Source organism: Uranotaenia lowii, chromosome 3 (assembly GCF_029784155.1).
Source record: "Uranotaenia lowii strain MFRU-FL chromosome 3, ASM2978415v1, whole genome shotgun sequence".
NCBI lineage: Eukaryota > Metazoa > Arthropoda > Insecta > Diptera > Culicidae > Uranotaenia > Uranotaenia lowii.
The window spans coordinates 196,600,098-196,613,474 of record NC_073693.1 but is presented as its reverse complement, the minus strand read 5'-3'; the positions used below and the strand labels follow the sequence as shown (position 1 = coordinate 196,613,474).

General features: G+C 36.0%; 1 protein-coding gene across 2 annotated transcripts in view; it reads right to left on the bottom strand.

Moving 5' to 3' along the window:
* Positions 1–12,554, bottom strand: part of LOC129750959 (TBC1 domain family member 4) — a 74,398-nt gene extending 61,844 nt beyond the window's left edge. For both annotated transcript variants that reach the window (XM_055746178.1, XM_055746179.1), the window contains exon 1: positions 11,726–12,554. In XM_055746178.1, coding sequence (XP_055602153.1) covers positions 11,726–11,845 — 120 coding nt within the window. In that variant the 5' untranslated portion in view covers positions 11,846–12,554. The remainder of the gene's footprint in view (positions 1–11,725) is intronic.
* Positions 12,555–13,377: the final 823 nt, after the last annotated feature.

Here is a 13,377-nt window from a genome sequence, read left to right as displayed (position 1 = left end):
AATATCTTTGAATAAAACTAATTGTGAATTTTTTTTCCAATTCATAATTCAGATTGAAGACTTAAATACTGATTTAGATCCGGCTTTATGTGCCAAAATAGAGAAAAAAAATCTAGTTCAGAACAAGGTTGCCGAATAAAATTCTGTGTTTTTGGAAAAAAAAATCTGACTTTCTGTGATTTTACCTAAAAAATCTGTGATAGTTTTCTGTGATTTTGTTAATTTCATTGAAAATTCATGATAAATTGGGTTTTTTATGATTCATTGATATGAAAAATTCAAAAATTCTGTGAAATCTGTGAATATTTCAAAATTCTGTGTTCTGTGTGTGACACAGATTCTGTGATGAAAATTTGCTTTATATTCTGTAAAATTACAGATTTGTCTGGTTCAGAATTCTAATTCAAAACTCAGTTCCATTAAGATTGAGAATTCAAAATTCAGATTCAGAATAGGGATGAGGAATACAGATTCATGAATCGAAATAACAAAATTATAAAAAAAAACCAAAAATTAAAAAAAAATCGAATTAAGAATATTAATCGGTGCCGGGCTTGTGATATATAGGTACCTCAGTTAGTCAGTCAGTAAAGTAAAGTAAACACAGTAAACCAAGAGTAAACATCGAATACAGTTGTACCGGATTAGTTTTTAAATAACTGTCCGCCAACTGCATTGTTGATAAAATTCGCGAATGACACAAAGATGTTAAAATGACCATTATCGAAAAAAAATGGTGTAACAAATTCAAGTTTCCGTCAGTTTTTCTCTATCAACTCTAGTTCTTGGGATATGATGTTTGAAAGTTCTAATATTACCTAATCAGTTTTAAGTAAAATCAATCATTAAAAGGTGTTGAACCAAAAAAAAATGAAACAAAAACTGACAATTTACTAACCTCCAGTCATTCAGAAATTAGTGACTTATGTTTATACCGCAATCGGCGGCGACTTATTCAGATTTATGCTGTATATTTTAGCTTAGCTTAGCTTAGCTTGATTGACTACTCACATCCACCTGAATCATTGAAGCCGAAATGCTACATTATCAATTATAACAAAATGATTTTTTTACTGAACAAATTTATGTTTTTTTTAATATTCAATTAATGATGTTATTGTCTGTCTCTCATTTTTTTTTTAAGAAATGCATTTCGAAAATCATGATCGCCAATGGTTGCTACTCCGTGATTGACCGATGCCATCAATTTTGTTCAGAAGTCAAATGAATGGTGCTTGGAACTAGCAACTCATTCACACTGCACTTCCTTGAACGTCAATAACGGCGCCGGGCACGTCCTTGTAGTCAATGGATAGATTGGAAGAAAAAGAATGGGATGAAAAAAATAAATGCGTAGTTTAGGACCGAGGTCACCTCTGCATCCTAGCAAACAATTTTGGTTTGGAGAGTGGGTGCGAGGATAAGATTAGAAAACACGTTTGACCATTGCGATCTAGTGTTTTCAATCCTGTTATTGACATTATTATTTGATGAACATTTTTTAACTGCAAAAACCCTACATTGTTACCATATTTGTTCGGTTTTCAAATGATTTCCGATACATTTTTCTCAGAAATTTATTCGCATTCTGAATCAGTTCACTTCGATACACCATCGAGAGAAGACGTGTTTTTTTCTAGTGAGGTGTTAGCTTTGAGTCAAACAATTGCCTTTTGTTTAAGTTCCGAAGCATTTCACTGTGGTGATTTTTTAACCTTAAAAATTTGGACCTGATAAAGAAGAAAATGAGTGCTAGCAATGAAACCCCGTGTCGCAACTTCAGAACAAATTCGTTACGTTTCCATTTCGGTTCGGACCGACCCATGCCTATGGATTTGGAAATTTTTAAATTCTTCAGGAAAGTGGGTTTTGTGGCCGATTCATTAAAGGCCATGTACAAGGAAGTACGAGAATGTAGCGTGTACACCATGTTTGATTCGGAAGCAACAATGGACTCTGCTTTTTCCAAGGTCGGCGAGAGTGCTATATTCGAATATGAAAGTGGGCAAACCATTACGGTTACAGTATCTATTGCCAATAGTACTGTTAAATACATCCGTTTGTTTGGGCTCCCTCCGGATGTCCAAGATGCTGAAATCGCTCAAGTTATCTCGAAATATGGGAAGATCCACCGTATGGTGCGTGAACGGTACGGTGCTGATACTGGATTCCCGATTTAGAATGGAGTCCGCGGAGTGCACATGGAGCTGACAAAGGAACTGTCATCCACTATCCACGTGTTGCACTTCCAAGCTCGTGTCTATTATGACGGTTTATTAAACAAGTGCTTCTCGTGTGGCGCCACGGGACATGTAAAAAGCAGTTGTCCAAATCGAAATTCTATTAATAGCCGTTTACAGCAATTACCAGAAGGTAGCAGAGAGGCTGCGGTAGATGGTAATCGGAATTCTGGTACACCAGCATTGTACAGCCAGGTTCTTAGTGCTCCATCGAAAAACGAAGTGAAGCTTAATTTGGTAAAGCTTAATCCGAAACCTAGTCCAGCTGAAAGTGTTGTTGTAGACGATACACCGACAGAAATGGAAACTCACCACGAGGAAAGTTCTTCATCTTCTAAAGTCCAAGTAGCTGTGGGTGAGCGGGAGGCGCCCGAATGGGAGGTGGTTCGTGGGAGAGGTATCAAACGATCAGCAGTGAGGAAAACAGCCTCATCAAATTCTTCCGAAGGAGACGCAGATTTCGACGCTTCAAATGCTCCAGAAAATGTCGATCAGAGAAAAGAGAGAGGAGAACTACGACGACAACGGTCGAAGTCAAAGCAGCGGAGAGTTAGCGAGAGCGACGAAACTACCTACAAGGTCCCGGAGGCAGCCGATCTTCTGGTGATGCAGAGAACGCGTTCTCAAGCTATGTACCAAAACAATGAAAAATAAGCTTGTCTCGAGTGAGACGTGAGTTGTTTTATTATTTGCCTTAGTTATTAAGTGATGATGAATTTTACATTATCATTCGCTACCATCAACTTGAACAGTTCTTGTAGTGATATAAATAAGCAGTCCCTAAAAGATTTTATAGTGAACCATGATGTTGACATAGTATTTTTACAAGAACTAACGTATGAAAATTTGCAATTTGTATCGGGATTCAAGTCTGTTGTTAATATTGGAGCTTGTAAGAGGGGAACAGGTATTCTCATTAGGAATTCACTGGACTATCACGGACAACTTTTTGATGTAGATGGCAGAGTCACTTCCGTTGTTATAAATAACATAAATTTTGTAAATATTTATGCTCCATCAGGGTCAAACCATAAGAGATCTAGAGATGAACTATTTAGAGATAAAATTGCACCACATATGGATAAGATGGGTACTTTTTATTCAATAGTAGGAGGCGATTTCAATTGCATATTGAATCCTAATGATTGTAATAGTAATCAAAAAAACTTTTCCACTGGGCTGCGGCAATTTGTTGATCTTTTCAACCTTAAAGACATTTTCTTGGCATTAAATAAAAACCAATTTACATTCTTTCGAGGAAATAGTGCTTCACGTATCGATAGAATATATGCTCCAAATTTATTCCTGGAAAATATTATTGACCTGAAAACTATTTGCGTGCCATTCTCAGATCATTATGCACTGACTGTAAAAATTAGAGTTGATAACTATATTTTTGCCAATCGAGGTAGAGGATTTTGGAGGATAAATTCCGAACTTATAGAAAGAGAGGACACTGCTCATCGTTTCAATTTGGAACTTGGAAGCTTAAAAGAACGCAATATTTATGGAGTTTATCTCAATTCTTGGTGGAATTATGCTCTCAAAACGAAATGCAGAAGTTTTTACAAAAATGAGTCTTGGATTTATAATCAAATTTGCAGATGTCAAAAAAGTGCTTTATACGGTGAGCTAGATTCTCTAGCCGCTCTTCAGCAATCAGGGAGGGATGTATCGGATGAAGTCAGCATAGTTAAATCACGACTTTTGGAATTAGAACAGAACAGATTAAATTACCTTGGTCGGAATTACTTGAATAATTCATTACAAGCGGATGAAAGAGCCAATATCTTCCAGGTGTCAGCAATAATCAACAAATACCAAAAAAGTTCCAAATTTTCCATTGTTGAAAATGGAGTGGTGATATCTGACGTTTCTTCACTCAAGCGAATCATTTATAATTATTTTTCTAATACTTTCAAACCCACATACATCCCACAAGATCAAATAGAGGAATCAGTCAATTTTTTGAATGGGTTACCCAATAGATTGTCGCAAGAACAACAAGTCAACCTCTTGGCACCAATAACTGAAGATGAAATAATGGTTGTACTAAAAAAAGCTTCGAAGAAAAAATCTCCAGGCCCTGACGGCTTGAATTATGAATTTTATTTGAAGAATTTTGATTCAATTAAATTTGAGATGAGCGCTTTGTTTAATGGTTATGTACAGGGTACCATCATTCCTCCCAAAGAATTTACAGCTGGAATTATATCTCTGATCCCCAAAACAAAAGATCCCACGAGTCTGGATAACTATAGACCTATAAGTCAACTGAATACAGACTACAAAATATTAACAAAAATTTTGTACAACAGAATGGTTTCGGTTTTACCAGATATTATAGATCCAGGGCAGGCAGCGTGTTTGCCTGATAAATCCTGTGTAAGCAATTTGAAAGACGTCCGAAAATTACTTGTTAAAGCTAAAGACTCTAGACGATTCAAGGGGTTTTTGATTAGTCTCGATTACAAGAAAGCCTTTGATAATGTCAACCACGAGTATTTATGGGCAATTCTAAGGAAACTGGCATTCCCGGAGAAAATCATACAGTGTTTAAAAAATTTGTATAGCAAAGCAACCTCAAGGATCATATTCAATGGTCATCTAACAGAAGAAATTCCTTTCAAATCCTCAGTAAGGCAAGGATGCCCCTTAAGCATGTTGCTGTTTGTTGTTTATGTTGAGCCATTGATCCGTAAAATATACGACAGTATACAGGGTGTAACGACCTATGATCAAACTCTGAAGATAATCGCTTACGCGGATGATCTCAACATCTTCGTGAGAAGCAACGAAGAATTTGATTTGATCCTTCAAACCATTAACTCTTTCACCGCTTTTGCCAATATCGAAATAAATACTGATAAGTCTTGTTATATAAGATTTAATCAGTGTTTTGGAGGTCCTCATCTGATTAAAGAGTCAAGCCAAATCAAGATTCTTGGAATGGAAATCACCCACAAATGGACAGAAATGATTAATTTGAATACAACCGTTTGGTCCAAAATTTGACACATCGACTTTATCAACATGGTAGCCGAAGAATAAATCTATTGGAATCAGTATGGTTTTTGAACTCATTTATTCTTGCAAAAGTTTGGTATCTGGCACAAATCATCCCCCCAAGTAACAGACATCTCGCCGAAATAAAGTCATTGATCGGAAAATATCTCTGGCGTGGAATGATATTTAAAGCAAACCGAGATCAACTTTATCTACCGTACTGCGATGGAGGTTTAAATTTAATTGATCCAGAAGCGAAAACAAAGGCTTTGTTTATTAAAACTTGTTAACAAACGATGATGGAGCCTTTATGTTAGAACACCCTCAATCCCAAAGATTTTGTCGGAACACTAGAGAATGGATCGTCGAAGCAAGAAGAATCAAAGAAATGCAACACCTCGATACCTCTAAAAAAATTTACTGGAACTTCATTAATGAAAAATCCATAAAACCATCAGCTATGGAACGATTTCCTGACATGAAATGGAAGGAAATATGGGTCAATGTTAATTCAAAACTGATTTCCAGTGCAGAGCGGTCAAGTATGTTTATACTTTTTAATGATCTCATCCCAAATAAAGCAAAATTAAAAGCATACAACATTGGAGGTCTGCAAGACAGCCTATGCGGAGAATGTAGTGTAGAAGACACTAATGAACATAGAATAAAGCACTGTACCACCTCGGAAGAAATATGGGATTGGTTAATAAATTGTCTAAGAAACAATTTGAAGCTTAATGTTCATAAGCCTGAAGATCTGTTAAGTATAACTGTAAGAAATAATGAACATCCTCTGAAAGCAGGTATTTGCTTGGTCATCCGAACAATAAGTTTTCTAATTGCAAAGTACCCTAATAGTAGTATGTTCGAGTTCAAAAGAAATTTTATAGAGTGGAGATGGAAAAATAGGAATCAAATAGTAAAGGAGTTTGGAAATAGTCTGTATAGAGTCATGTAACATGGATTTTTATTTTGTGAACTATGGTAATCTAGGTGAATAAAGTATGGTTAGTTAAAAAAAAAAATACTGTCATACTACCAAAAATTCAACGTCTTGCTAAGCTTTTTAAAATATAAATTCAAGAAAAACCATGCTATTTCACATAAAAAGAACATCATTTGATCTCCACCTTAAATTTATGGGTCTATTTTTTTGATCCGTAAATAACTTTTGATATAATAGACAAAAAATGATCTTACATATAAAAATGGAGGCGTTTCCTTTGTAACACCATCACGTATAAACAGTCGGTCGGAATGAAGTGAAATTTTGTATCCGAGGGTTTTTCGGGTCAGAGATGGTTTGTATATTAATTTCAAGAATCTCACTTTTTATTTAGACCTAACCAAATCAACTTTAAATGGGACACAAGCCGTACAATTGTTATGATTTTCATAAAAATCGATTCGCGAATACGATGCAGTTAAGAACGTGAAGATGAAATGAAACATTTATAACGATTTATTTATTTAAAGGTAAAACGAAGTTTACCGGGTCAGCTAGTTTTACATAAATAACAAAACCCTCGAAAATTAAAAAAAAAAATGAACGGGCTTACCAAAGCATTCTTAAACGTCGGTTTCTGATGTCAAAGGGATCTGGAACTGCATTGCTGATCTGAGTTAGGCCAACTGGAAGCGCTGGCTCTCCAAATTATGAAGAAGTTAACCAATGTGTTGGTCTAATCCAACCATGAATCACTGTATCACTCCTTATAAAAAAAACTATTCAGCACTTGTTGAAATTTGAAGAACAATTTAAATGATTGAAAAATTTATCTTGTATATTTTAACTACAGAAATACAATGATTCATGGAATAAATATAAATAAATTATTAGAAAATTAAAAAAAAGTTAAAACATATTCTTGCACACTAGAAGCATATAACTTTGTGTAAAATGACTGAGAATCGATCTCAAGAGAATCGACACAAAAGACTTGAATTCTATCCACTACGCCATAACTGATAGTGATTTATAAAGTAGTATTAAGATAATCATTAAGACAACTATGTCAGATGAATTAATTTTTATAAACAATAAACAATAAACAATCAATTTAACAATTAGAACTGTGGAACTAAATCAATGTTCTCTGACTTCATGAAACAATTCAATTCAGTTTATGGGTATCTATTATAGATTTTTAGTATTCAAAAAATTTAAACCTGATAACAAATGGTAACAAAATTTACTTTCCTCCTTGGTGTAAAAAATTTAAAGCTGATTTAGACTATTTTGGGGGAGCCAGTTTATAAGAATCAAAGATTAATTTTTTTTAAACATAATTTATTTAATAAACTAGCTGGCCCGGTGTGCTTTGCTACCCCTTCCATGGAAAACATTTAATTCGTTGCAATTTTCATAATCTGAGCTTCTAGATTGCATTGAGTTCGACGTAACTTAAAGGTTGGACGGTTGAAGGAGCAACCCATTAGAAAAAAATAGGAGGGATACTATAAATAATCCCTTCAAATAAAAAAAAACGCCCCTTCTTGAAACGGTAGCAAGGTATTGCAATGTTTAGATACAGACAAATTTGTACATAATAAAAAATGTGCCAAGCTTTATGAAAACATTATCATGGATGTTATCATAGTCCAATGTTTCGTTGGATTTGTTAATACAGACCCCGTTCGATTTTGAGAATATGCCCGAACATTCAACGCCGATTTCCGTACTTCCTGCCTTGAGTAAAGTCCTAGAACAATTACTTGCTACTCGAATTACAAGATTCTTCCAAAATCAAAGTATTTTATATAACTGCCAGTATGGATTTCGCGAAGGATCAAGCACATCAACAGCCACCTGTGAATTATTTCTTGAAGTCTACAAAGCTTTGGATCAAAAAAATCTTGTGGGACTACTTTTTCTCGATCTGAAGAAAGCATTTGATACCATAGACCACGAAATATTGCTGGAAAAACTCGCTTTCTATGGTATAAGAGGAACACCACTTCAAATTCTGAAAAGTTTTTTGACAAATAGGAGCCAATATGTTTCAATAAATGGAGTTAAGAGTATAAACCAATCATTGAGAGTAGGAATACCACAGGGCAGTAACCTTGGACCGCTTCTATTCCTGGTTTATGTGAATGATTTGCCTAATCTCAACCTTATTGGAAAGCCACGATTGTTCGCTGATGACACATCTTTGATTTACACGGGAAAAAATGCTGATTCGATCGTTGCAAGCATGCGCCAAGACTTGATAGTACTACGCGAATATTTTAATGAGAATCTATTGTCATTGAATGTAACTAAATCAAAATACATGATAGTATCTACATCTCGGAGAACACAGCAGTTGCATAGAGAACTGAGTATAGATTCGATACCAATTGAGAAAGTAAAAAAACTACACGTACCTTGGATTGAACATTGACAACGAGCTCAAATGGACCAATCACATACAGAAACTTCATAAGGAAGTCAGTGCCACATGTGGTCTATTATGGAAAATGAAGAAGTTTGTTCCTTGAAGTTGTCTCTAATGTACCAAGCAGTTGTACAATCGAAACTACAATATCAGGTATTTATTTGGGGTGCATCAGCAGACAGGAATTTGAAAAAACTTCAAGCTGCCCAAAATCGCTGCCTTAAAGCCGTCTACAACAAGCCTAGAATGTTTTCAACCCGTCTTTTGTACTCTGAAGCATTAAACTCGACGTTTCCTATAAAAGCCCTCAGGGAAATTCAAGCTGTTTCGATTGTCCACTCGCATCTCAATAATCAACATGCCCACCACAATGTTGTGTATGAACATCCAAGCCATGAATACAGCCTTCGCAACCAAGCCGTTCTCTCCGTAAGTCGACCAAATACAGAAATGTCACGGAAAGCATTTCCTTATTACAGTAGGGTAATCTACAATGAACTTCCCCGTACCATTAGAAATGAAACCAACTCGAACAAATTCAAAACGATGCTGAAGAAACACGTCAGAAATAAATTAGAATTGTACTTTAACTAGCTGCTGCTAGATTTTGAAAGTTCCCGATGATACCATATTCAAACCTATGAGCCCTAAACGATAAACGCTTCCTTAAAAGAGATCTGTATCTCACTGGAAGCAATGTGTAACATACACTTCCCATCATTCGCCTGAGTGGAGCTAGCAACATTCCAACAAATTGCTGTTAACAAAAAATTACAATCTTGTTTAATTTCATTCGTTTCCGCCACCCACCGCCACACCGCCCACCACCACCCACCGCAACCGCCCACCGCCCACCACCGCCCACCACAACCGCCCACCGACATCACCCGCCGCCACCACCTGCTGAACCACCAACACTCACCGCAACAACAAATCTATGAATATATACTTTCCTTTAGTGAAAATGCCCGGAAAGTCGATTGGACATAGTTTCAGTTGCCACACGAACTTACGAACGGAGATATAGTGCCTTTTTAACCCTGAATTTCCCTATAGTTTGTAAACCATCCAGAAAACCAAAGATTTGGACTAGAAAATTTTGAACAAAAATAGACCTATCTTGTGTGATATTTTACAAGAAATCAAATGAAGGTTGTTTGAGTCACCGCACGCATCAGAAAATATAGTTATGACCGACACATTGTCAAATAGAGTTATGGCTATTTTAACCCTCATTTCTCCTACATTTTTCAATTAATTGCGCAAAAAGGATGTTTGAACTTCAAAATTTGGAATCAAATAAGACCTATTTTGTGTGATTTTCTCCGAGGAATCAAGTGAAGGTTGTTTGAACCACCGCACGCATAAAATGATGGAGTTATGGCCGTTTTACCTTCAATTTCCCAACATTTTTAATCAAGCTAAGAAAATGCTAGTGCGGACAGAAATTTTTTGACTCAAATGAGACTCATCTTGTGTAATTTTCTTTGAGGTATCGAATGAAAGCTATTTGAGCCCCCGCACGCATCACAAACTGGAGTTAAAGCTGTTTTTACCATCAATTTTCCAACATTTTTCAATTAATTCAAAATAAAGATTGTTCGCACAGGACAATTTTTGAACAAATGGGTACTATTTGGTGTGACTTTTTCCGAGGAATCGAATGAAGGCTCAAACAGCCTTCATTCGATTACTCAAAAAATGTCATAAGTTTGGCATTTGGTTCAAAATTTTCAAGTCAGAATATGCTTTTTCCTCAATAAATTGAAAAATTATAGCGGAATTGAAGGTGAAAACACGATGCGTGAGGAGCCTTAAACAGAAAAAGTGATAACTTTTTTTTATGCATTTTCTCAACCTCATCATTGCAAAACTTTATTTTTTAAAACGTCGAACAGTGGGGATTTCCGAGCCATAAAAGTTACCCAATTTTTAATCCATTCATCCTTGTTCAAATAAGTAGGTAATCCTTTCTTATGCGAAAAATCCGAGTAATGAACCACATACCTTTTCGATTAAACCTCTTTAAAAGCCTCATTTTACCCAATTTTACGTATAATTCCCATTGTAGCAATCCACATCGCTGAAAAAATCAAACAAAATTGATCGATTTATGTAGAATTGTCTGCTGAAACGATTTTTGTAGAGCAAATTATTTTTCATTGAGTCGAATGGATCATTTTTTCTTACTTCCCCTAAAATTTCAGGAATTAATTGAATTAATTGAGGAAATCAAAGCGAAATTCAGTTATAAGGCTCCTAGAATGATTATTTTTTGTATAGATTTATTTTTGATTAATCTTGTGGTATCCAAAGGTGAAGAAGAAATTTCGACAAATGCTTTTTAAAGTAAAATTTTGGAGACTCCAAAATTTTCCAGAAATGTTTTCAAAACAAAGGCTCTCCAAAATAAAGTTAGAAACAAAACTAACTCTTCCCTTCATCCACAAGTCTCTCATCATTCAAAAGTTCCGTAAACTTTAAAAGAAGTGTAATTATGAGTTTCTTTAAACTAAACAATCAGATCTTCAAACGTCCAGCAGAAATGCAAAGGCAATGTATAGCTTGAATGCATCCATCAACCCATTTCGGGTGCAAACCATAAATCTCCGCTACCTGGTTTATTGCATGAAACCGGAACGTTTCCGTGTGTGACTTGCATCAAGGGTCGAATTATAATTTTCACTTGCATTTTTCTGCTTCTCAATGTAGGTAGCTAGAGTTTTTTCATGTATGTTATGTTGTGCCTTATGCCCGACTAAAGGATCAAAAGGAGCCAAACAACCGAGCCACCACACTTAGCCTGGAGCCTCATAAGGGTTTCGTTTTTGTTTTTTTTCTGTGTTGTGGATCGGGCAAATCGATATTTTTATTATATGCGAGAGCGAGCTTCATATGCCGAGGACACTAAGCGAGAAAAGGAAGAAGGAAAAAAATGAACTCGAGAAGGCATATCAAAGTCAAACCCTCACTCAGTCCGCGGAATACCGCAACTGCCGACATAATAATTCGATTTCGATGAGGTTTGTTATGGCCTCCCCCATTCTCCTTCTAATAGCCTAGGACAGGTATTGTTGGCGATCGGAAGAGGAAACTTACAGTTACATAATTTTCGTGATTCCGGATATCCGCTATGGACCAAGGCAGCATCGAGGCCGAAAATCGGGGATCGACAGATGCTGAACCTCGCCATGTCAACGTTGTCAGACGAGTTTTCATAGTATGATGTTCCACTTTGACTGATTTTTTTAACTCCCGACCAATGAATGCCCAATGAAACGATTCAATGTACTGCCGCCGACTTCAACTCCTAGCAGTTTCCCAATTTTTCCCCAAAATCACTAAATTAAATCTGATAACTGATCATATCTTTTTCACTAAACACACGTATGAACACTGATACCCGAAAATCGGAAACTGGAGATTTATCAATATTCCCAAATTTTTAATCACTCAATCACTTTCCTAGAGTGATGGAAACCTTTTCTGGTTACATCTTCATTCGATTTGACACTGGAAAGGACTTTCTTTGATGGGCAAAAGCGATTTTTCACTTTTAGAACTCAATCGATTTTTTCATTGAAAATTTATCTGCCTGCAGTAAAATTACACCACCAGCGCAATTATGTCCGTTCATACAACGACGACGAAATTGCGCTATACACTCCGTGAATCCAATCGCGAAAACCGCTTGAAAAACCAAATTTACAATCGCGGAAATGCTTTTGATACGTTCGAAAACTAAAGCTGGAAAACGCGAATCCCACTCGATTCGATTTAGGGCAGTAATGGATTGAACGATTTTTCGATTTGAGGAAAATATTTTCCCCTTCACTATTATTTTTCCGAGTTTTCTACTGGAGGACGTCGAGTGTTTCGTTCTCGCGTTGTAAACTATCGGGCGCAGAATGAAGGTAGATGCACAAAACAAAAATGTCCAACTGCTCCGTGTGAATCCAATCCAGCGCTCACGAAAGCTGTTCAAAGAAGTCTCTGTGTCAATGTGTGAATGGAAGAGTCGGTACCTCTTTGTACATGTTGTATGCGATACATCTCTAGCAATCAATTCGAAAAAAGGGAAAACATACCATACTCCCATCAGGTTTGTTTTGTATCTATGCTATGCTATGCGAGGAGAGATGAGCGAGCATTGATTGGGTTCGCTCATGCTCTCTATGCTGCCTGCCAGCTGTAGGGCGTGGTAAAAAGTGATCATTTTGCTAAACCTACACAGAATTTTGGTTTTTGCTGGAAACCAGCAAAATTTTGCTGGTTTTTGTCCCGCTGACTTTCCAGCAAAATTTCCAGCATTTTGAATTTCTGAAACGATCAGCAAACTCAATTGCTGGAAATCCAGCAACCTTAATTGCTGGAAATCAGCTTTTTTTTCAAAAAACAGCCGGAAACTTTTGGATTTTAAATTAGATTCTTAATTTAAATATCAATTTAAAACCCTCATGACAGTCATATTTATAATTTGGAATTGTTTTGTTCATTTTTCTTGAACTTCATTTATTTAAATTTTTAAAACCAAATTAAAATGATATCTGCCAGTTTTGGACATCATGTTCCATCTGAAATAAAAATAAAATTATTAGTTTCTTTGCGGAATACTTTATCTCTTCAAAAAATTTACCTTTGGTTTAAAAACTTCATCGCTGGAATATACAAGGATATGAAATTCGATGTCTCCACCGTTGCATACACGAGAAACAAACAAACACTTTTCGCGCGCAACGAAAAATAACTAG